This window comes from Onychomys torridus, chromosome 13 (assembly GCF_903995425.1).
Source record: "Onychomys torridus chromosome 13, mOncTor1.1, whole genome shotgun sequence".
Taxonomy (NCBI): Eukaryota; Metazoa; Chordata; class Mammalia; order Rodentia; family Cricetidae; genus Onychomys; species Onychomys torridus.
In genome coordinates this window covers 31,365,766-31,389,820 of record NC_050455.1, presented here as the reverse complement: position 1 = coordinate 31,389,820, position 24,055 = coordinate 31,365,766, and the positions used below count along the sequence as shown (strand labels likewise).

Below are 24,055 nucleotides of genomic sequence, written 5' to 3'. Positions count from 1 at the left end.
CATGACATAGCTCTCAGTGCTCTGTGGAATGTTTAGGATGGCAGCCTCACCTTTCGGATGCTGAGTCTGAAGTCATTGCATAAGTGACTGGTGGTTTCTTGTTCCTAGGAGTTACAGATATCACCACTTTAAAAGAAATGTAGACAAGATTTTCAAACATTTTGTACCTGGGAATGATAATTTCCCTAATTTGGTTGCATTTGTCTAAAATAAGACACAATCTCCATTAGCTTAATGACTGTCCCCAGATTGTGGCAATCAGGTCTAGAGTTTCCTGTAAGTGATGATACTGGCTTTCTGTAGTATTTATTGTTCTTGCTTACCTCCTCCATATTTCTAGAGCATTTAACTATGTACCAGACACCGGTAAATATTATCCCTATATGGCACAAGCTCATATTCTCTCAGCAACCTGAGGAAGTAAGTCTGATCATTATCTACATTTTATATTAAGTACTCAGAGGTCCTAGGTTGAAGGAACTTGCCTAAAGTCACAGAGATAGACAAACCTCAATTCAGATCTTGGCACCTGATTCCAAAGCCCATAAAAGTAACCACTGTACACACCCCCAACCTCAGCTGACTCATGAACTGTGTTGGAAGTTGTATACAGAATAATGTTGTCATCAACTAAGCTTGTAAGTCCTAAAAGGATTATTCTTCCTTCTCTTTATTTTTCTTCTTATAGCTTGGATCATGGAAAAAAAGATGTTCAGCTGTGTGTGATGATTCATACCTGTGATCCTAGCCACTGGGAGGTTGAAGCAGCAGAATCATGCTTTCTTGGCAAGCCTGGGCTGCAAAGTGATCTGGAGGCCAGCCTGGGTTTGCCTAGTGAAGCCAGTGTAAAAAAACTGGAGAAGTGTAAAGGTAAAGGTAGAACATGAATCTAAGAGAAGAACATCAATTAAAAATTAAAGCTGTCTCTCTGGGCTGTGGTGGTGCATGCCTTTAGTCTCAGCACTCGGAAGGCAGAGCCAACTGGATCTTTGTGAGTTCAAGGCCAGCCTGGACTACATAGAGTGAGATTCAGGACAGGCACCAAGACTACACAGAAAAACCCTGTCTCGAAAAAAAACAAATAAATAAATAAATAAAATAAAATAAAAATTAAAACTATTTAATCGTGAAATACTCATTGAGTACCATATGCCTGGGCAGCTATCCTGAAAAATACCTATAATCTTTTCCTCACAATCCCTTGTCACTTCAAGATAGAGAGAAGTCAGGTATAAATAGGCATAAAAAAATAACACGGAAGGACTCAAAGACAAGTCAAAATTAATTATAGCCTTATGGATCCTAATTTAGAAAATGTACTAAATTGAATGACGTAACTGGTGGGGCAAGTTTAAGTGGGAAAAACAGAGAGAAACTGAGTTCTGTTCTGAGTTTTGAAGTATGAGCATTACATGGTTTGGCAATCAGAAAAGGCATACCACACAATTATGAGATCCTAAGCTCAATTAAGTTGGGGAAGAGATTCTTAGGAGCACAGGTAAAGCTTTATCCCATTAAATCAGGCTAATGTTTTTAGACTCATGTTCCTAATGCCATACATAGCTAACATTTCAAAATATTTACAGACACACACGCATATAGAAACAGGGTCCATACACACATCACCCCTTTCATTTTCATAGCAACCTGATGAGGTACATGCTATTATTGTCTTTAAGAGTAGTTTTGTTGAATTCCCTGAGATCACCTGGGAAATGATGACATTGGTCTGTTGGATTGATAGCTGGAGCTCTCACCCACAGCGCTACCTTTCGAACTACAATTACTGATAGAGGGTAGGCCACATGGTCTAATCAATAGTTCCCAATCAAAAAGTCATAGCACTGCTCACTAACATTTTAATTTTCTTTAATTTTTAAAGAATTTGATGTGTATAGGTGTTTGTCTGTATAAGTCTGAGTACCATGTGGATGCCTGGTGCCCTCAGGGACCAGAAGAGGGTGTTAGATCCCCTGGAATTGGAGTTACAGGGAGTTGTGAGCAATCATGTGAGTGCTGGGAACTGGCTCCTGGTGCTCTCTGCAAACATAGCAAGGGCTCTTTCATACCAGTGCCCCCAAAGTCTCATTGTTGTGGTGAACACCTTTAATCCCAGCACAGAGGGAGGATGGTCTCTGAGTCTGAGGCCAGCCTGGTCTATATACTGAGCTCCAGGAGCTCATAGCAAGATTATGAGCCAGAACTACATAGCAAAATCTTGTCTCAAAAAATTAAAAATATAGTCAGGTGGTGGTGGCACATGCCTTTAATCCCAGCACTCAGGAGGTAAAGGCAGGAGGAGCTCTGTGAGTTTGAGGTCAGCCTGGTTACAGAACGAGTTCCAGGACAGCCTAGGCTACACAGAGGAACCCTGTCTCAAAAAATAAACAAACAAAACCAAAAATAAATAAATAAAAGAGTAGCAATTGCTCTTAATCATTGTGCCGTCTAACTCTTTTATTGTGAGTCTTTACTTTGTTCCCAAGTACTTGACTAGACCGGTTTTTTTGGGGGGAGTGGGAGTAGGGGGAGCAGCCAGGGAATGAAAAAGATAAACACATAGACATACATATATAGAAAAGCTAAGATTGGGTGGACTGGGCTCCTCTGAAGCATCCTGGTAGCTCAGCATGTTTATTACATATAGATAAACAAGGAGGCAGGCTTATTATGCACAGCTGAACAAGGAGGCAGATTTAGCTAATCTTGGGAGGTACAGTCTCTGCAGGGAAGCAGTCTTCAGACCATAAAAATATCTAGGGGAGAAAGTTATGATGGATGTCTTAAGCACATGGATCACAGGGAGGCTTTGTCATGTCTGATAGGTAAACGGCGCTGGTTACCAGCAGAAAAGTCACAGGCCACGGCCATGACTACCAGAGTTACAAAGCTTTATTAGAAGGAAGGAGGGGATAGGAGGGAGGAGAGCCAGGCCTAGGGGGAGGGAGAGATGGTGGGAGCAGAGCAGGAAAAGAGAGAGAGTAGAGAGCCCAGAGAGAGGGTGAGGGTCCGCATCCGGCTTTCTTTCTTTCTTTTTTTTTTTTTTAATTTATTAATTTACTTTATTTCAGGTGCATTGGTGTTTTGCCTGCACTGGAGTTACAGACAGTTGTAAGCTGCCATGTCATGTGGGTACTGGGGATTGAACCCAGGTCTTCTGGAAGAACAATTAGTGCTCTTAACCGCTGAGCCATCTCTCCAGAGCCCCACTCCCCCCACCAATCCGGCTTTTTAAGGCACAGATTGTGTGACCATGTAGTCGCCAGTGCCCCCTGATGACGTAAGCGCAAGACCCCGAGCTGTGCATGTACAGGATCCTAACAATGTCTTTAAGCCTCACGCTTGGGGGAGGGAGGCTTCGACATTTTCTGTGGGGCTGAGGCATTGAAGTCCTTGATATGACCATGCCCATGTCAACAACACACATTCGCTTCAGGACTTCATTCACTCAGGGCTTCCTTCACGCTCCACACTTCGTTTTTGTAGCTTCTTCCTCCTTTTTAACTGATGCTTCCATAGTCAAAGACACCATCGCCTCCGGACAACAGTAGTAGCTTCCTGTTTTCACTATTCCTCTTTTCCCTTCTTCCTCGGAATGATCTTCATAACACATTAATAGGACCACATTCCTTCCCTGCTTGAAGCCTCTGAGTGGGCTCTCATTGCTCCTACTGGTTTGATGTCTGCCTTTCCCTTTTAGTCCCCACTCTCCATGAAAGACAAAACTCTATCTTGTTTAAGTGTCTCTCCAGCATGAGAGTGCCATGTACAGAAAGGATGCTAGATGAATGCTGTTGAATGAACGGAATCCCAATGACTGTTGTTCTCTTTTGTGGAGCTAGGGATCCAACCTGGACTGTGCACATGCTAAGCAAGCACTTAACCCTAGTCCTCTTTAGAAAGATAGATTTTAGTCATTTAAATAGGAAATAAGAACACATTTGGAGGCATGAAGGTGGTTTTGCATAGTTTGTAGTCACCGAATCATTTGTTTACGTTCTGCCTTAATGTCTCATGTTCATTAAGTGATACTCCCCAAAAGATAGCAACTGTGTCTGTTTTGTTCTCTGCTCTGTTCTAGTTCTATGTCAGGTTCAGGCGAAGTGCTTAGTAAGTTTTTACTACATGAAAGATTTCAAGTACCAATGCGATTTGTGATGACATATGGTACAGGTTAGGTCACAATTGCAACAGGAAAGTACAAACAGTTATAAAAGCTGTGGAGTATGAGGTTCTCTCACTCATTCAAAAATATTATGAAGTGCCTACCATGTGCCAGATACTGCTAGGCATAGTCCTATTATCATGAAGCTTGAAGTCTGGCAATAAACAGACAATTAAATTTAGTTAGTTTTTTTTCAAAGGGAGAGAAAGAACAAAGCACTTCAGGGAATATATAAGAGACATTTAACCCAGACATGGAGTGTTAAGAACAGATTTCTAGCTTGGCTGTGGTGGTGCATGCCTTTAAGCACAGCACCGGGGAGGCAGAGGCTGGTGGATCTCTGTTCTAGGCCAGACTGGTCTACAGAGTGAGTTCCAGGACAGCCAGGACTATACAGTGAAACCTTGTCTTGAAAACAAAACAACAACAACAAAAAATAACAACAAAAAAGTGATTCCTAAATTGTTACTAGTTACAAGAAGAAGGTGTGGAAAGCAGGGGAGTGTATTTGTGTGCTCAGCCCTTATTTGGGAAGGCTGGAACTTTCTTCTTTATAGCCTAAGGTTCCTTCTTTCTTTCATCCAACAATTTTTTTTATTGCGCTCATATCATACTCCAGGCATGTATTACACCATCATTAAATTTTACCTACAACTACTTGTGAAAGAAATTTCTTTAGTACTGTTGGTAGCACATGTTTGAGTTGTTCGCCTCTCTTAAAGAGCTCTGCAGACGCTTAGGGTTTACTAAATGCATGAACAAATCTGAACACTAGAGAGTAAAAGCCATCTTTTATCAGGTCTGTTCAATAGAATACTTTTGTGCTGATGGAAATATTTTAGCATACATGCATAGCCAATTTGGTAGCCATAGACGGATGAGTACTTGAAATGTGGCTTGGGCGTGGTCTGAGCCAAGCTTCGGCGAACAGGTGGGTTTCTGATCTCTCTCCTAAAGGTGCAGATTGTTTGATAAATGCCATTAAATGTCTACATGCTGAGCTGTTGAATGCCACTGGTAGTAATAAATACCTGTGCATAGTGGCAAGCCATAATTAGCACCTCACTCACTGAATAACAATCAATTCCGCATGCTGGCATCCTGACAGACAGACAGCTCCACGGGGTGAGAAGGTTCACGTTCCTAACTCCACCTCCTTTAGTACTCACTTGCGGCAGTCCATCATCCTGAACTGCATCACGGATCTTGTAGTTCAACGTGCGGGTGACATCACTGCCGGTGTCACCTGGGAGTGGGCCTATGGCTACGACTAACTTCCGGTATCCCGATGTCTTCTGGGAATTGTAGTTCACAGATGCCAGTTGGCTCTCAGTACTCCTGGTCTGGGAACTACAACTCCCTGCTGTCCGCGACATGCCCCCGGTTGTAGTCTCTGAGCTGTGAGATTGCCTCAGCAAGTGTGAAGTGTGTGCTCTAGTGTCCTGGGAGGCTAGGCTTCCCCGAGTGGGAGGGAAAAGTTGGAGCCACTTCTCTGAGGGTATCACCGGGACCACTGTGCTGGATCTTGAGTCATTTGGGCGGCACCATGGCGGTGAGTTTGCGCGGGAAGAGCGTCCCCAGGTTCGGGCCCTGGAACCCGGCTGTTGAGGTGTTCTGGGTTCTCCACATGCTGAGGCACGGATTTCCCGGAGAATCATTTGCTTTTCTCGCTAGTTGAGCCAGTGTCTTCACTTGACACGGACTACTTGAATTCCGAATACGGAATTTCATCGTGCTTCAAATAAAAATAGAGGTAGAGAAGAGTCTGTAAACGTTTCAACAGCCAACGTCGGGCACCTCACTGTGAATGTGTTTAAGGTCTTTGAGGGCGCTGATTTTTAAATATACCTTGCTTCTTGTTATTGTTGTTTTCTTCAATTAAAACATTTTTTTTTTTAACAAAAAACCTTTTTTTACTTGATTCATAGAAATTATGTATTAATGAGGTACCTACCATATGATGTTTCAGTGCGTGCATATGTTGTGATCGGATGAAATATCTATTTCCTCAAACCTCGCTCCTTTATAGTGACAGCAGTCTGACTCCTTCCCTCTAGTTTGTTGTTGTAAGTTCAGGTATATTATTATTTAGGTTTTTTGAGACGGGGTTTTTTTCTGTCTAGCCCTGGCTGCCCTCGAACTCACAGAGATCCCCTGCTTCAGCCTCCCGAGTGCTGGGATTAAAAGCCTGTGGCATTACTGCTGGGCTCAATAACTAACTTTTAATCTTGTTCATTTATATTTTGAGGTAGGCATGAGGAATTTGATCTGTCAGTGAACAGCTCAGTTCTTTGTTAGCCTGACTTCTTTTTTTCCTCTTGGTTTTTCACTCAGGGTCTCATGTAGCCCAGGCTGGCCTCAAACTTGCTATGTGGCTGAGGGTGAACTTGAATCTTGATCCTCTTACTTCCACGTCCTAGATGCTGGGATTATGTCATGCAGTAGTGTCCCTGGCTCTTACTTTTTAAAGCAAGCCATTCTGTGTTATTTGTATTTAATAGGAAAGAAAAGGAACAGCTAAAGTTGACTTCTTGAAGAAGATTGAGAAAGAAGTCCAGCAGAAATGGGAAGCTGAGAAAGTGTTTGAACTCAATGCATCTCATTTGGAGAAGCAGAAACAGACCAGGTGAGTTGGTGGGATCCTCACATTCAACTGCCCCAGGAAGAGGGATGTGAGAAAGTGTGTGTAATATGAAGTGGACTGAAGGAGTTGAGTTCCACTATGTATTCAAGTCAGACGCTTCCTATGGAATTCTTAGATTTTGTTCATATTACGATTTAATTAAAAAAACCATTTTTTTAAAAATTTGTGTGTATTTGCAAGTGTGTCTTGATACACGTGTGGAATTTAGAGGAGAACTTACAGACAATTATCTGCTACCTTGTGGGTTCTGAGGATTGTCCTGGAGCCTTTGTCTCTGAGCTATATTGCCAACCATACAGATTTTTAAAACTATTTTTTTTTCACATTTTGATAAAGGAGAATATTTTGAAGTTTTGTATTTACTGACTAATAAAAGGAAAGTTTTTTCTTTGGGAAAATTCTTACTGATATTACTCCAATATAGAATAAAATTTTAGGGCACTGTTTTTGTTGATCTTATTTCATAAATACTCTGTTGCTTTGATACTAAGATAATAATTTTTTTTTCCTTTTTTTTTTTTTTTGGTGGTGGCTGCAGAGACAGCTGTGGGTGCCAGGAGCAAAACTCATATTTTTGGTTGTGAGTCTAGCCTTTAATGGCTGAGCTGTCTCTCCAGCCCCTAGATAATAATTTTGAGGTTAATTGTAGACAGTGATTCTTGGAGGAAAAACAAAAGCAAAGTAATTGTCCTCAAAAAGAATGCTACAGCCGGGCAATGGTGGTGCACGCTTTTAATCCCAGCACTCAGGAGGCAGAGGCAGGCGGATCTCTGTGAGTTCGAGGCCAGCCTGGGCTACCAAGTGAGTTCCAGGAAAGGTGCAAAGCTACACAGAGAAACCTGTCTCGAAAGATTAAAAAAAAAAAAAGAATGCTACAATAGCTGGGCACGGTCTATGGGAGAACAGCAGATGCTCTTAACCACTGAGCATCTCCAGTCCCTTGCTTAGCTTCTTAATAACCTTTAAAGTGAATGCTTGTTTTTGCTTTTTGAGACAGGGCTTCAGACTATCCCAGGCTAGCCTCAAACTTGCCATGTTGCAGAGAATGACCGGAATTGATCCGCTGCCTCTACCTCCCAAGTGCTAGGGTTATAGGCATGTGCCACCATGCTTGATCTATGTGGTGTTGGGGCTCAGACCCAGCACTTTGTGTATTCTGGGCAAGCAGCCAACTAACTAAGCTATCCCCAACCTGGTAAACAATTTTTGTTTTTTTTTTAAATTAAACCACATTTTATAGATGGTGAAACAGATACAGAGAGGCTAAGTAAACTTCTCAAAGTTGATAAGAATTCCCAGGATGTGAGTCTTTTATACTTCTGTCCTTCCAAGTATTTTTTTTTTTTTTTTTTTTTAAGGATCTCTCTATTATGCAGCTCTGGCTGTCCTAGAACTCACTATGTAGACCAGACTGGCTTCTAACTCACCCTGCCTTCACCTCCCAAGGGCTAGGATTAAAGGCATGTAGGACTACTGGCTCTGCCCTTCCAAGTATTTACCAGGCAAGACCAGCGTGGTTTTTAAGAGCAGATGAACTGAAGGTGTGACTGTAGGCTGTTTATAGGGCTTACTAATTCTAAAATCTATCCTGTTTAATTACTAGTTAGCTGTACACTAGTGGAATCTATGTAGTATGATATATTTAAATTGAAAGAGAAATTGCTGGCATACAGTATCTATTGTTATACCTTAAACTACGGTTTGTTGCTTCTGTAGTTTGGTTTTAGAATTTTAGTCCACATTAAATAAATTTAATAAAAAATGAACTGCAATAAATGCGTGGCTCAGTAAAGGAATGACTGGTTGACATATGCAGTTTGTTGAAGAAGTTTATTAATATTGTGACAATCAAATTGCAAAAGTCTTTTTGAAGCATACCATGCTTTAATAAAATTTACAAGTGAGTCACACTAAGTGATGTATTGTTGAAGAGCATATCCATATTTGTAAACTATGGAAAAGGAAGAGAATGACAAAAGCCAGTTGGAGGTTATTGGTTTTCCCTTGTTGGGAGTAGAAAACACACATGCTTGGCTTCATTGAGTTATAATTTGGAGGGTGCATTTGTAAGTGCTCAGTTATATTACACGGCATAATAAAATGAATGTTTTATTTATTGAAACAGGGTCTCACTATGTGGCCCTGGCTGGCCTTGAACTCACTATGTAGACCAGGCTGACCTTGAATTCACAGAGATCCCCCTGCTGCCTCTACCTTCCATCCTGGCTGAAAAATTAACACTTACAAATGTGCCATTTATGCTATGTGATATAAATACCTAAGTTACAAATACTTCTTGTGAAAATGGAAAATTGTCTGATAAATGAAACAACTTTCAATAAGGTGCTCCACTGTAAGTGCTGTGTGATATTTAGGAAGTCTCTCCACTGCACATGCTGTGTGATATTTAGGAAGTCTCTCCACTGCACATACTGTGTGATATTTAGGAAGTCTCTCCACTGCACATGCTGTGTGGTATTTAGGAAGTCTCTCCACTGCATGTGCCGTGTGATATTTAGGAAGTCTCTCCACTGCATGTGCTGTGTGATATTTAGGAAATCTCTCCACTGCACATGTTGTGTGATCCACCTGGCTCCTGAGTGGTAGATTAAAGGCAAGTCCAGCCCAAACTTGCTACCTTTTAAATAGCTAGACTTTTTTTTTTTTTTTAAAAAGATTTTATTTTTGTATTATGTGTATGAGTTGTTTTGCCTGCACGTAAGTATACTAACTAGTGCTGTGCCTGCACAGTTCAGAAGACATTTGAGCCCCTGGAACATTTGCAGTAGATTGTGAGCTGTCATGTGGATCCTCTTATTCTGGCAGCAAGTGCTCTTAACACTGAGTTGTCTCTCCAGCTCCTTAAAAAACTAGACTTCGAACAGTACTTGCATGACCAGGCATCCTTTCTATCCCATCGTTTATTGTGAAAGAAATTTACAATTTTCTTTTTGTACTTTCTTTTTCACATGATTATTTTGCAGCAAGGACAAATACTTTGTCACCTTCCCATATCCATACATGAATGGACGCCTTCATTTGGGACACACGTTTTCCTTATCAAAGTGTGAGGTAATGCTCTTGTGTTTACTAAGGTGGGATAGGGAGGGTCTATAATACATATCAGTTTGTATAAAATTGCATGCGTAAAATTCATTTTCTGTTAAGGGAATTCAAATTCTTTCTTTTAAAGAATAATTTTTATAGTTTAATTTTATACTTTTGTTTCCATGCCATGTGCATATTTGTTCAGGGCTCTGGAGGTGTATGTTCAGAATTTCTGTGTTGGTGAAAAACAACACAGGAACATAGTGGAGAAGACTTTTGCAGTGATAAAGTGTTCTAAAGCTGGGAGAGGGAAATTAGTGCTGTCAAAAGTTAGTGTTTTGTGTACATCTACCATTTATATTTATAATTTAAATTTGATTTTCTCCCTGTAGTTTGCAGTTGGATACCAGAGATTAAAAGGAAAAAGTTGTCTGTTTCCCTTTGGGTTACATTGTACCGGTATGCCTATTAAGGTAAGATTGCTTAGAGGATTGGCTTCCACTCTTTCCTTTTTCTTAATTTTTTAAAAAATTTATTTATGTATTTTTTTTTTTAGGTATAAGTGCTCTATCTGCATGTATGTCTGCATGCCAGAAAAAGGCATCAGATCCCATTCTTATAGATGGTTGTGAGACACCATGTGGTTGCTGGGAATTGAACTCAGGACCTCTGGAAGAGCAGCCAGTGCTTTTAAACCTCTGAGCCATCTCTCCAGCCCCTGGTTTCTACTCTTAAGCTTAGAGTTAATAATTATACCTTGTTGTTTCTTGGCTCTTTTGAGGGGGAGGCAGCTCCCCAATAAATCACACACAGAGGCTTATTCTTTTTTTTTGAGCTGAGGATTGAACCCAGGGCCTTGCGCTTGCTAGGAAAGCACTATACCACTGAGCTAAATCCCCAGCCCTCCAGAGACTTATTCTTACTTATGAATGCCTGGCCTTAGCTTGGCTTAGTTTCTAGCCAGGTTTTCTTAACTTATCCTGTCTACCTTTTGCCTCTGGGCTTTTCCTGTTCTCTTACTTCTGTAAATCTTACTCTTACTCTGTGGCTGGCTGTGTAGATGAGGCTGGCCCCTGGAGTCCTCCTCCTCCTCTGGCTGCTAGCTCCCTCCTCCCAGTTCTCTCCTGTGAATACTCTCTGCCTGCCAGCCCTGCCTGTCCTTTCTCCTGCTTTGCCATTGGCCATTCAGTTCTTTATTAGATCATCAGGTGTTTTACACAGGCACAGTAATAAAGCTTCATAGAGTTAAACAAATGCAACATAAGCAAAGGTAACACACCTTAAAATAATATCCCCCAACAATACCTGATTCATGATCTTGGAATTGGATTTAACTTGTGCCATATTATGTTAAAGTATTCTATGAAATGAGTTAAATTTGTTATAGTGAAAATTAAATTAATTTTGTTTTGTTTTGTTTTGTTTTTAGAAAAGGTTTCTCTGTGTAGTTTTGGTATCTGTCTTGGATCTCACTCTGTAGACCAGGCTGGCCTCGGACTCACAGAGATCCACCTGACTCTGCCTCCTGAATGCTGGGATTAAAGGCATTTGCCACCACCGCCCGGCTAATTTAAAAATTTTTGAAGGGCTAGGGAGATAGCTTAATGGGTAAAGCACTTGCCAAGTGTCTTAGGGTTTCTATTGCTGTGAGGAACACCATGACCACGACAACTCTTACAAAGGAAAACATTTAATTGGGGGTGGTATACAGTTCAGAGGTTTAGTCCATCATCATCATGGTGGGAAGCACGGTGGCACGCAGGCAGACATGGTGCTAGAGAGGTAGCTGAGAGTTCTACATCTGGATCTGCAGCAGAAGGAAACTGTGTGCCACACTGGCCAGACTTGAGCTTGTAAAACCTTAAAACCTGCTTCCACAGTGACACATTTCCTCCAACATGGGCATACCTACTTTAACAAGGTCACACCTCCTAATAGTGCCACTCCCTGTGGGCCTGTGTGGGCCATTTTTATTCATACCACCACACCAAGTAAGCCTGATGATCTGAATTCAGAGCCCCTGAATCCACCTGAAAACCAGACACAGCAGTGCATGCAAATGTGTAATCTCAGTGTGCCCCTACCAGGATATGGGAAGCAGAAGAGTTGCCGGAAGCTCAGGGTCAGCTAGCCTGGCATATGGAGCAGTGAACAAGAGACCCCCCCTCTCAAACCAGAAGGCCAGGACTAACATCTGAGGCTGTCCTCTGACTTCCACATGTGTGCACATGCATGGGCACATGCAAATATATTGGAAGAAGGGTTCAAGTAAAAGTATACATTAGCTAGGTGTGGCAGGGCAATAGTCTCAGTTCTTCGGAGGCTGAGGCAGGAGGATTGAGGGTTTGAGGCCAATCTGAACTACACTATGAGACTGTTTCAGGGAAAAGGAAAAACACAAAGCCCACATTGATGCACAGGTGATTTCTATGTCATTTTTAATGTGTTTTGAATTTATATATTCATATCTGTTGGAATTGGGTAATTATTTCTAACAAGTAAAATGTACAGTGATGTATATCTGTGCACACAGAATGACATACAGTAATGCACGTTATATTTTGATTATTTTTGTAAGTACATTTGCTGATGCATGGTATGCACAACTTTAATCTCAGTACTTGGGAGGTAGATGCAGGTGGATATCTATGAGTTTGAGGCTAGCCCAATCTATATGGTGAGTTCCAGGCAAGCCAAGTCTACATAGTGAGACCATGTCTCAAAAAAGCAATACAATCCCAGCACTCAGGAGGCAGAGGCCAGCAGATCTCTGAGTTTGCAGCCAGCCTGGTCTACTGGTCTCCATAGAGAATTCTAGGCAAGCCAGATCTACATAGTGAGACCCTCTCTCAAAAACAAAACAAAATAAAAGCTTATTTTAGAAGTAATTATCAATGAAGAATAGATCAGAAAAAGAGAACTGAATTTTTTCCCCAGGCTGGCCTGAACTCACAGAACTCCACCTGCTTTTGCCTCCTGAGTGCTGAGGTTAAAGGTGTGTGCCACCATCACTCTGCTGAAAAGGTTTTTTTAAAAGAGTTAAGTTCTCTAGCATCTACCTTTAGTTTGAACACAATTTATGACATTTTTATTAACCTCCTTCCTTCAGTATCAATCTTTAATTCTAAGAGTTACTTTTTTTTTTTTTAATATTTATTTGTTATGGATAATAGCCAGAAGAGGGCACCAGATCTCATTACAGATGGTTGTGAGCCACCATGTGGTTGCTGGGAATTGAACTCAGGACCTCTGGAAGAGCAGCCGGTGCTCTTAACCTCTGAACCATCTCTCCAGCCCCGGAAAGATTTTAAAAGTAATATAATTAGGATTTTATTGTTGTTGTTGTTGTTAGGACAAGGTCTCATGTAGCCTAGGCTGTCCTTGAACTTGCTGTGTAGCCAAGTATGAACTGCCTCCACCCTGTAAGTCCTGGAAATACAGGCTGTGCTATCATGCCTAGTGTGTATGGTGTGGGGCTAGAATCAGGACTTTATGTGGGTGAGGTGAGCACTGCAGTGCCTAAGCTACACCCCAGCCCAGGAACTTGTGTTTTCCAGCCTGTTGTTTTGGCAGCTGTCAGACTAGCAGAAGAGGTGAAAGGGTGGTACAGGGGATGTTTAGTACGTTCTCCTTGCAGTCTGTTGCCTTTGCTTTAGCTCTGTCAGCTCATACCTAGGCACCCACGCCTTTCTGTTGTTATTCTGTGTACTTTTTGAAAGTGAGTTGCAGATGTTATGCTATCCTCCTGAAGATTTTAGTGCACATCTCTCGCTATAGTGCATCTCCTTTATGGTGTGTATCTCTTTTGCAGTGTGCCTATAGCCTTCATCTGTTTTGTAGCATGCATCTTTCTTTCCTCCATAGGAAGGAAAGATGTCTTGTAGCATGCATCTCTGGAGAGCAGGGGCATTCTGTGTACCACTGTAGTCACATTATCTCCTCTTGATTGAGCATTGATGCGATATTAACACCTGTATCTTCTCTCTAGTTCCTTGGTCGTCTCAAGATGTCTTTCTTGGTTGCATTTTTACATTTTCTTCTAGGGGTTGTGCTTCACATACAGTTCCCTTTAGACCTTTTAGTTGTTTGTCATGATGTTAATTATTGTTTGTATTTAGATACTTTGAAAAGAATACTATATTGATGAGGCATAAACTTCCCATTGTGTCACAGCAGAAAGCATATGGTGGCATCCTGTCCCATTTTAGTAACATTAAGTTAATACATGACCGAGTTCCTCATTCTAAGGGTGTCTTCTTTAGTAATTAAAAAGTAGCCTGTGGGGACTATGTTAAGAACCTCTGAATGGCTTATAATTCAGTAGCCTAGTGGTTTTAACATCTTTTGATAATCCTGGCTTATTTTAATTACTGTATTTGTGGTTGCAAAAATGATGACTTTTTTGTGTTATGTATGTGGTGTTGGAAATTGAACTCAGGGTCTTATACATGGTAGCCAAGTGCTCTAACTCTGGGTCACATCTTCAAACCAAATGGTGGGACTTTCTCCCCTTTTAGTCCTGGACTTTGAGGCAGGGCTTTGCTTTACTATGTAAATAGTCTCTCTAAACCTGAATTATATCCATATTTTTATTTAATTTTTATTTTGAGACAGTCTTGTTATATTGCCCAGGATGATTGTGAACTGTAATCCCCCTGCCTCAACCCCCAGAACAGCTGTGTGTGTCAGTAGTACCTTTTTAGTTGTATCTTACTTAACTAAAACTCTTCGATGTTTTAACTCATAGTATAGCTGGGAAGAACTGTGGTGGAAAGCCCAGTTCAGTAGCTTGAAGTCTTGGATAAATCATTTCATGTCAGTGTCTGTTTTCATTTTCTTTCTTTCTTTTTTTTTTTTTTTTTTTTTCCCGAGACAGGGTTTCTCTGTGTAGCTTTGCGCCTTTCCTGGATCTCACTTTGTAGCCCAGGCTGACCTTGAACAACTCACAAAAATCCACCTGCCTCTGCCTCCCGAGTGCTTGGATTAAAGGCGTGTGCCACCACTGCACGGCTGTTTTCTAATTTAGTATTTGTCCTGTCTGCCTAGCAGGAGTGCTGATTACTAACAGGGTAAGAATTTACCTTCCACTACAAAGATAATCTTCAAAATGAGAAACCATTAGTATTGTTACCCAAAATGCTATATTGTGTTTTATGAATCTTTTCATTTCTGCTGTTTAGTGTATCAGGATGCTACATTGAGTACTGTAGATATTGAATAAAATACAGACTATATTAGAGGAATTTGAGGTATGTGATTTGCATCATTTGGGTTTTCTATAGTGTTATGTATATAATATGTATGTATAGACATTGCACACAATTTCAGAAAGTCGGTTTTAGTTGGCCTTGGAAACAGCTTTATTTCTTTGAGTTCTGAACTTGGCTCTGTCTCCTGTTGTGCTGTAGGCATGTGCTGACAAGCTGAAAAGAGAAATAGAGCTGTATGGCTGCCCTCCTGAGTTTCCAGAGGAGGAAGAGGAAGAGGAAGAGAGCAGTGTTAAGCCTGGAGATATAATAATGAAGGATAAAGCCAAAGGAAAAAAGGTCTGGTGGTTATTTACATTTCAGTTTCTTGGCTAAAGTTTTCCCCTCTCTGGTTTATTTGTACATACCCAACACTGGCAGGTGCCTGGCACATGAAAGGTACTTGGTAATTTGAAGAAACTATCAAATCAAGGCTGCTTAGATGGGTCAGTGGGTAAAGAGCTTTCTGGATAAGCACATTGTCTCTAAATCCTAGCCCTCCATTAATGAGATGGGAGGTAGAGACAGAAAAATCCCTAGAAGCTTGTTGGCTAGCTAGTCTGGAGTCACAGTGTTGAACAACAGAGACTGCCTCAAACAAGCTGGAAGTCAAGAAATGCTACCGGAGGTTGTCCTGACTTCCACAACTGCAACATAGTTACTGATGAGCGTGCACACATAAACATACATCATATGTACACCCACAAAGATAGAAATACATCAGATCAGCTGGAGAGATGGATGGATCAGCAGTTAACAGCACTGTTAACCCATGTCCATTCCCAGTACCTACATCGTGGTTCATTACTGATTGTAACTCCAGTCCCAGGGTATCTGCTGTCCTCTTCTTGCCCCTTTGAGTATGCATATGGTACACAGACATACATGCAGGCAAAATACCCATATACATAAAAATAAAAAATCAAATCAAAATATTGTCTGGCTTTCTTGTTATTTTTTCACTTTAATTTGATATATTCTAAATTTAAAGGAGTTTCGGGTTGGGGATTTAGCTCAGTGGTAGAGTGCTTGCCTAGCAAGCGCAAGGCCCTGGGTTCGATCCTCAGCTCAAAAAAAAAGGTAGTACAGCATTCTAGCATAACCTTTGCCCACCTCCCCTAATGTTAGTCTTCTATAACTGTGATACAGTTCTCCTACCTCAGCAGCTAACATTAGTTCAGTGCCCTGCCTGGTCCTGCAACTGCTCAGACCCAAGTAAACACACAGAGGCTTATCTCAATTACAAATTACATGGCCATGGCCTATGGCTCAAGCTTCTTGCTAGCTAGCTCTTATATCTTAAATTAACCCATTTCTATTAATCTTATCAGTCGGCTGACATGTTGTTCCTTCAGTGGCAGCAGACGTCTCTCTCCCTCTGCCTTTCTTCTTCCTGTCTCTCTCTTCAATTTCCCGCCTAGCTACAACCTGACTTGCCACAGGCCAAATGGCTTTCTTTATCAACCAAATCAGAGCAATACATATTCACAGTGTACAGAAAGATATCCCCCATCCTTCTCCTAATGGCTTTTCTCTGCTTTAAGATCCATTTGGGGAGTGGGGGGTGCAGGGGCTGGAGAGGTGGCTCAGCAGTTAAGAGTACTTGTTGCTCTTGCAGAGGATCCAGGTATGATTCCCAACATGCACACACGTGGTAGTAGTTCACAGGCATCCACAACTCAGAGTTTGAGGGGATCTAATACCTTCTTCTGACCTCTGAGGACACCAGGCCTACACATGATACATATAAATACATGCAGGCAAAATATACATAAAGTAAAAGTGAATAAATTTAAAAGAAAAAGACTCAATCTAGAATCCACACTACACCGTTGTCTTCTATGATTTTTGACGTGGAGTATTATTCAGATATAGAATTTGTTGACTGTCAAAAAAGTCATGTCTATTTTTGTGTTGCAGCGATATATACTACAGATTGGGTGATTTATACTGACTGGAAAGTTTTTGGCCCACTATTCTTGAGGCTGGGAAGGCTCATGTTGAGAGTTCAGTACCTGTTGAGGCATTTCATGCTGGTTATCTGTCAAGGAAGGGCAAAGAAATAGTAGTAGGGCAGGAAAGAGAGACAGAGAGAGAGAGAGGAAGTAACATGTTGAGGAGGGGCTGGGTTTGTCTTCTGCGGTGCAGCAGTACTCCAGTCTTGAGGGCAGAACCTCACTAAGATTCTACCTCTTAACACTGTTACAAGGGGAATTAAAATTCCTATGGTCAGGGGGCTGGAGAGATGGCTCAGAGGTTAAGAGCACCGACTGCTTTTCCAGAGGTCCTGAGTTCAATTCCCAACACCCACATGGTGGCTTACAACCATCTGTAATGAGATCTGGCACCCTCTTCTGTATACATAATAAATAAATAAATCTTAAAAAAAAAAAAGATTCCTATGGTCACAGTGGGAGCCAAAATTTAAACCATTCAATAGACTGTCCTTCAGTTTTTATTTTGACCTAAGGAGGGCATGTGTGCTGTTAGAAGAAAGGAAAGAGTTTGATGCTAAGACTGTCATGATGGTGCTCCTTATTGGCCCTTCATTTGTTGTCCCTAGTGTCTGTTTCCTGGGGGACATCCTGACAGAACAGTATCCCTGCCTTCTGTGGCCTTGCAGTGTATCAGCAGGGTTGCTGTGAGGCAGAGCACGGATCCCTTGTGAGAGAGCCTGTCTACATAGTGAGTTTCAGGCCAGTTAGGACTACACTGTGAGACCCTGTTTCCAAAAGAAACAGGATTACCAAGTGGGATTACTGAATTAAAGTTACTGTGGTCCTGAGATGCTGAACAGTTTTTGGCTGAGCTTAATGGAGTTTGTGTTTAATTGTTTTCAGAGTAAAGCTGCTGCCAAAACAGGATCTTCCAAGTACCAGTGGGACATTATGAAATCCCTTGGGCTTTCTGATGAAGACATAGTGAAGTTCTCTGAAGCAGAACATTGGCTTGATTATTTCCCACCACTGGCTGTTCAGGATCTGAAGAAAATAGGTTTGAAGGTATGCCATCGCCGTAGGTGTTAACAATAAGTGAAAGGCATTTATTTATTTATCTATTTTAAATGTATTTATTTATTAAAAGTTTTTTCATTTTACATACCAACCCCAGTTCCCCCTCCCTCCCCTTCTCCCACCTCCTCACCTCCCTCCCACTCGACCCCCATCCACTCCTCAGAGTGGGTAAGGCCTCCCATGGTAGTCAACAAAGTCTGGCATACCAAGTTGAAGGAGAGCCTAGCCCCTCCCCATTGTATCAAGGCTGAGCAAGTTATCCCACCACAGGGAATGGGTTCCAAAAAGTCAGTTCATGCACCTGGGATAAGTCCTGGCCCTGCTGCCAGGGACCCCACAAACAGATCAAGCCACACAACTGTCACCCATGTTCAGCAGGCATAGTTCAGTACCATGTAGGTTCCTGAGCTGTCAGTCCAGAGTCAGTGAGCTCCAACTAGCACCGGTCAGCTGTCTCTGTGGGTTTCCCCATCATGATCTTGATCCCCTCTTCTTCTTCTTCTTCTTCTTCTTCTTCTTCTTCTTCTTCTTCTTCTTCTTCTTCTTCTTCTTCTTCTTTTTTTTTTTTTTTGAATGCCGAATGCCATTTATTGAAGGAGGGAGGAGGTCTTAAATACAGGCTTACAGTACAATGGGAGAACCTTGGAGGGCAGAAATTTGCTTCTGATGTTTTTTTGTTTGTTTGTTTGTTTTTGTTTTTGTTTTTGAGCTGAGGATCGAACCCCAGGCCTTGTTTCAAGCGCTCTACCACTGAGCTAAATCCCCAACCTCTCTTTTGATGTTTTACAATCTTGTATCTAAGCTGTTAACGCCCAATATGCTGGATACAGGCATTTATTTTTATATCGTTTAAAAAATGTAGGGAATAACTTTTAAATTTACAGCAGTATATTCTGGCTGAATGTCACCAAAAATTTGAATGTTATTAGACTGGCAACTAGTGGGACTCAATGTAAGGAAGAAACTTCAATATTTGTCTTATCAGAATACATTTATTAACAGTTGCTAAGAAAGGGGTTTTATTTAAAGAATATGAAGACACCAAAGTGTCTTTAACTTGAGTATGTTGACTATTACTTAAGTATTTCTTTTAAATTTATTGTAAATCTTACATGTTAGCTAATATCTAAGTGTATGGTTTTTTGTTTTTTGAAACAGCATTTTTCTGGGTAGCCCTGGCTGTCCTGGAACTCCCTCTGTAGACTAGTCTGGACTCAGTTTCAATGATCTACTTCCTGGCCCTCCCCGAGTGCTGGGGTCAGAGGTGTGCGCCACCATCACCTGTCTGTTTTCTGGTTTCTTTTGCAACAAATGTTTATGCATATTCTGGAAATTAGCTATATATTTGTATTCATGCAAAGGTAACCACAGTATATGCTCTCTTCTGTCTCTTAGCATATTTTCAAGATCTTCCTGTGTTCATACCTGAGCCTTGCCTGTGGTTTCAAAACAGTTGCTCTGTTTCTGTCTTCATAGGTCACAGAGCCAGTCCTTTGCTTCTTCTTTTTTTTCCCACGAGACAAGGTTTCTCTGTGTAGCCCTGGTTGTCCTCCATTTCACTCTGTAGACCAGGCTGGCCTCGAACTCACAGAGATCCGCCTGGCTCTGCCTCCCAAGTGCTGGGATTAAAGGCATGCGCCACCACCGCCCAGCCTAGTCCTTTAGTTCTTTTCAGTTCCTTCCTGTTGACAACAGGAGCACAGCACAGGGAGCACTTCTGTGAGATGAGCCAAGCCCTGTTTTTGAGGCCTAGACCATCAGAGCAGCAGCAGTGCCTTGGCCTTGTCTCAACAGTCTGCTCATTGTTAACATTTACCTCAGTCAGGGTATCATGGGGAACTGTAATCCTGTTTTACTTTCTGTTCTCTGTCTTGCAACGTGTGCCTGTGAAGTGACAAGTGGCCTGTGGCAGTGCGAGCAAATGGACACCTGCTGCTCAACTCAGAGAAGGTGAGGCTCTCGGCAAGGCTTTCAGCTGAGGACAAAAATAAAAGTGATATGAATTAGAGTTAAGATTATCGAAACTCTTCAGCACTGATCGCATAAACTCAGATTTCATTTTCTGAGTAAGCAGAACAGGTTTGTTATGATATTGGCATTCACTGGAGGAGAGCAATGAAGAAAAGGAAGGAGGACAGAGAGCATAAATAGAGATCTTAGCATTGTGACCCATCAGCTGCCTCTTACCCACTGCAGAGAATGCCCATTGGTCTTTGTTTGATACTGTGACGAACAGCTCTTGAGGAGCAAGAGAATTTGGGGTTTAAGGGGCTTTCATATATCATGTAATGCTGTTCCCGCTTACACTGCTCTCCCAACACCCTTAGGAATATTGTTCCTTCTGTTGGCTGTGTAGGATTGATCTCACTAAGTCAGTTATGCAGTCTCCCTGCTTGTCTCTCTAATGCCTGCTCAACAGAAACCACACACAACACGCACAAACCCTTCAAAATGACTGCGTTTACTTCCAAATTAATAAGTCAGGTTCATTGGCTAACCAATCAGTGTTAGTGTAACTAATAGAATAGTGCTGGCAGGCCGGACCGCTGTTCTGAGTGTTACAGTAGGAGCTGGAGGACTGCTCAGACCTCGAAGCTCCTAGTACCCAGGTCACTGCAGCTCCAAGGAGCTCGTGCTCTCTTCTGGACTCTGGGCATGTGCATGCTCACACACACTCATATCCTCACATACACATCAATAAATACAAATGAAAACAAACCTTTAGAAATGTTATAATGGAAATAGATACGGATTTGAACACACAGCAGATGGTATAAATTATACTATACGGTGCTAGATAAGCCAGTACCCAGAAGCAAAAGGTGAATGTTAGAAGTTCTTTTCCTTGGGTGGGTGTAGTGGTGCACACCTTTCTTCTTAGCACTTAGGAGGCAGAGGCAGATGGTGGTTCTCTATGAGCTCTGCCTGCAAGGGCTACATGGTTAGACCCTATTAGAATATGGCATTTTTCTTAGTCTGCTATGAATGCTGCTCTCTAAGTGCTGCTGAAGGTCATGAAAGCCTCACTCTATCCTCGTGAGGGAACCTATTCTGTTTCTAATGACTCCAGGTCAGCAGGGCTCTCCCCTGTGTAAGCAGCCAGTGTTCCCTGGTACAGTCGAGTCAGTTCTGTGACCCAGCCTTAAGGAGGTCACAGGGTGGCCTGGTCCTTAGTGTTGATGACTGGGAACCCACACAGATCCTTGATGGCCTCAGCGTCAGTGCTTGCCTCTCGGTCATTCGCCTCCCTGTCCTTCTCATTCAGATGCTTTGGCTCTTTGACTCCTCACAGCCAGTCTGATTAACTGGATTTGGATTGTCTTATTTGTGTATATTCTTTTTTTCAAGGCAGGGTTTCTCTGTGTAGACCCAGTTGTCTGGGAACTCACTCTGTAAACCAGGCTGACCTCAAACTCATAGAAATCCATCTGCCCCTGCCTCCTAAGAGCTGGGATTAAAGGGGTGCACCACCACCACCCTGCTCATTTATGTATATCCTTATTAATGTCTAATCACTTTCTTTTTCAGATGTCAAAATCTACGGGCAATTTCCTCACTTTGAGCCAAGCTGTTGACAAATTTTCAGCTGATGGTGAGTACACGTTTTTATCCTTGCTGTTACTCAGATAGGGCTGCAGAAGATAGGTTCTTTTGCTTTTAACAGAAATTTAAATACTCATGTTTTCTTTGTGGATAAGCAGCACAGTATATAAGTTAAAACAGGAGTATTGCTAATATAATCTATTAAAAGACTCAATGTTTATAAAGATGTTTATTTTTTGTGCATCTGTGCATGATACATGTGTGAGTGAGCATGCTCATACTGTGGTGCATATGTGTAGGTCAGATGACTGCTTTGTTTTCCCACAACATTGTCTCCAACGAACAGATGACAGCTTTTTAGAGCTGATTTCCCTCCCAACCTTGCTTTGAGGCAGGGTCTCTTGTTTCTCTGTGTGCTTCAGACCAGCTGGCCAACAAACGGGGTGATTCTCCTGTCTCCACCTCTCATCTCACTCTAGTGATTCTGGGATTACAGATGTGTGCCACCACGTTTGGCTTTTTTATGTGTGTTCTGGGGATTTTGGGGTCATCAGGCATGACAAGCATTTAGCCTATGGAATCACCTTGACAGCTCTACAGTTTTTTTTTGTAGTGTTTTTATTTTTTAAAGTTAAAATATAATTACATCATTTTCCCTTTCCACTCCTCTCTCTGACCCTTCCCATGTACTCCCCCACCCCTACTTTGTCTCACACTCATGACCTTTCTTTCCTTTAGTTGTTGTTACATACATATTTCTTTTGTTTTTCAAGTCAGGGTTTCTCTTTGTAACAGCTCTGGCTTTCCTGGAACTCACTCTGTAGACCAAGCTGTCATCAAACTCACAGAGATCTACCTGCCTCTGACTCCCAAGTGCTAGGATTAAAGGTGTGCACTACTACTGCCTGGCCATATTTCTATTTCTTTTTTTTTTTTTTTTTTGGTTTTTTGAGACAGTGTTTCTCTGTGAAGCTTTGCGCCTTTCCTGGAACCAGGCTGGCCTGGAACTCAAAGGGATCTACCTGCCTCTGCCTCCCAAGTGCTGGGATTAAAGGCGTGTGCCACCACCACCTGGCCATATTTCTTATTATATAGATATACCCTGCTTTGTCTGTGTGATGTTACTTTATGTATTTGATTGCAGGGTTGACTATTTGGCATTAGATGACCAATGGGGGTGACATGGGGGGTCTTCCCTGGCCTAGAATATTTGTTTGTTTGGGACAAGGTTCCTCAATGTAGCCTGCTGTGTGACAAAACTTTTTCTGGGGAGGTTCAGCACACATACATCTGCTCACTCTAGATAGGGATTCCATAACAAACCAAGATGTGAATACCTTCCATATTCCAAAATATGGAAACTAGATTTTGGTGACCCAATGAGTTTTATTGGGGTTACTTACAGGAGCAGAAATGACTCAAAAATAGCTCTATCACCAAAGCCCACCCCAGCATATGTGGCAGTTTACAAAGCTGGGAATCTGGAGTACAGTACACAGCTTGCACATCTCAGCAGGTTGGAGAATGTCCTTTCCAAGTGCCTCAGCTGGTCTAAACCTCATCTAGGCAGCTGATCTGGTCTCAGAGTCGTCTTTGCAACTTTTTCTCCTATGAGAATCTTTATAGCTCAGCTTCAGTATCTGATTAGACTCTCAGCTTTGATTGTTTTCTCTGGCAGGGAGGGGCCTAGTGGGATCTGGTTAGTTTCAGGGATTTCCTTAAGGTATTTTGAGTTGTTCCCTTTCCTGTGTAAAGAGCTTCTCTTTAGGATAGAATGTTTCAATCTCACAAGAAACTGTTACACAACACTGACAGCCTCCTCCAGCTCTTACATCCTTTCTGCCCCCTTTTGCAATGATCCCTGAGCCTTGAAGGAGATAACTACAGATGTCCACCTATGGTTAAGAAATAGGCCACACATCACAGTAGCAGTCACTTGTCCTCAAAAGCTTCACCAGTGGTTATGAGTTGAGGCTGATAACTGTGATCTATGGGTGTGAACGCACATGGTTAGAAGGCAGTTTGACAGGCATACGATACCCATCAAGTAAAAGTATAGAAGTTGCTTCCCCATTGGGGCTTCTGATATTCCCAGCCAGAGGTTTTGTTTTGGCTTACAGTAACAGATGTGAATTTCCTCTTTTAGAGCAGATCTTAAATCCAACTGGAAGGCTGTTGGTCTTACCCATGAGAGCTGAGCCACTATTACACAAGCAGGTACATCTTGCCTGGCATATTGATATTTTAGTATACATGGGTCCGTAGCCAAACAAGAATGTTGGTGACAATTCTTCACCAGCAGCCTACATAGCACCTTCTAAAGCTATCATAGCCAGCCAGCAGGGTGGGAGTTTCTAGTTCGTCCTGGCTAATTTCTCCATGTCCCACAGTCAAA

At 41.9% G+C, this 24,055-nt stretch overlaps 1 protein-coding gene across 1 annotated transcript in view; it reads left to right on the top strand.

Moving 5' to 3' along the window:
• Positions 1 to 5,538: 5,538 nt before the first annotated feature.
• Lars1 (leucyl-tRNA synthetase 1) overlaps positions 5,539 to 24,055 on the top strand; it is a 44,117-nt gene continuing 25,600 nt past the window's right edge. The window contains exons 1-8 of the mRNA XM_036205218.1: positions 5,539 to 5,717; positions 6,667 to 6,791; positions 9,794 to 9,881; positions 10,250 to 10,330; positions 15,266 to 15,403; positions 17,944 to 18,122; positions 20,010 to 20,067; positions 21,646 to 21,709. Of these exons, the coding sequence (XP_036061111.1) occupies positions 5,712 to 5,717; positions 6,667 to 6,791; positions 9,794 to 9,881; positions 10,250 to 10,330; positions 15,266 to 15,403; positions 17,944 to 18,122; positions 20,010 to 20,067; positions 21,646 to 21,709 (739 nt within the window). The 5' untranslated portion in view covers positions 5,539 to 5,711. The remainder of the gene's footprint in view (positions 5,718 to 6,666; positions 6,792 to 9,793; positions 9,882 to 10,249; positions 10,331 to 15,265; positions 15,404 to 17,943; positions 18,123 to 20,009; positions 20,068 to 21,645; positions 21,710 to 24,055) is intronic.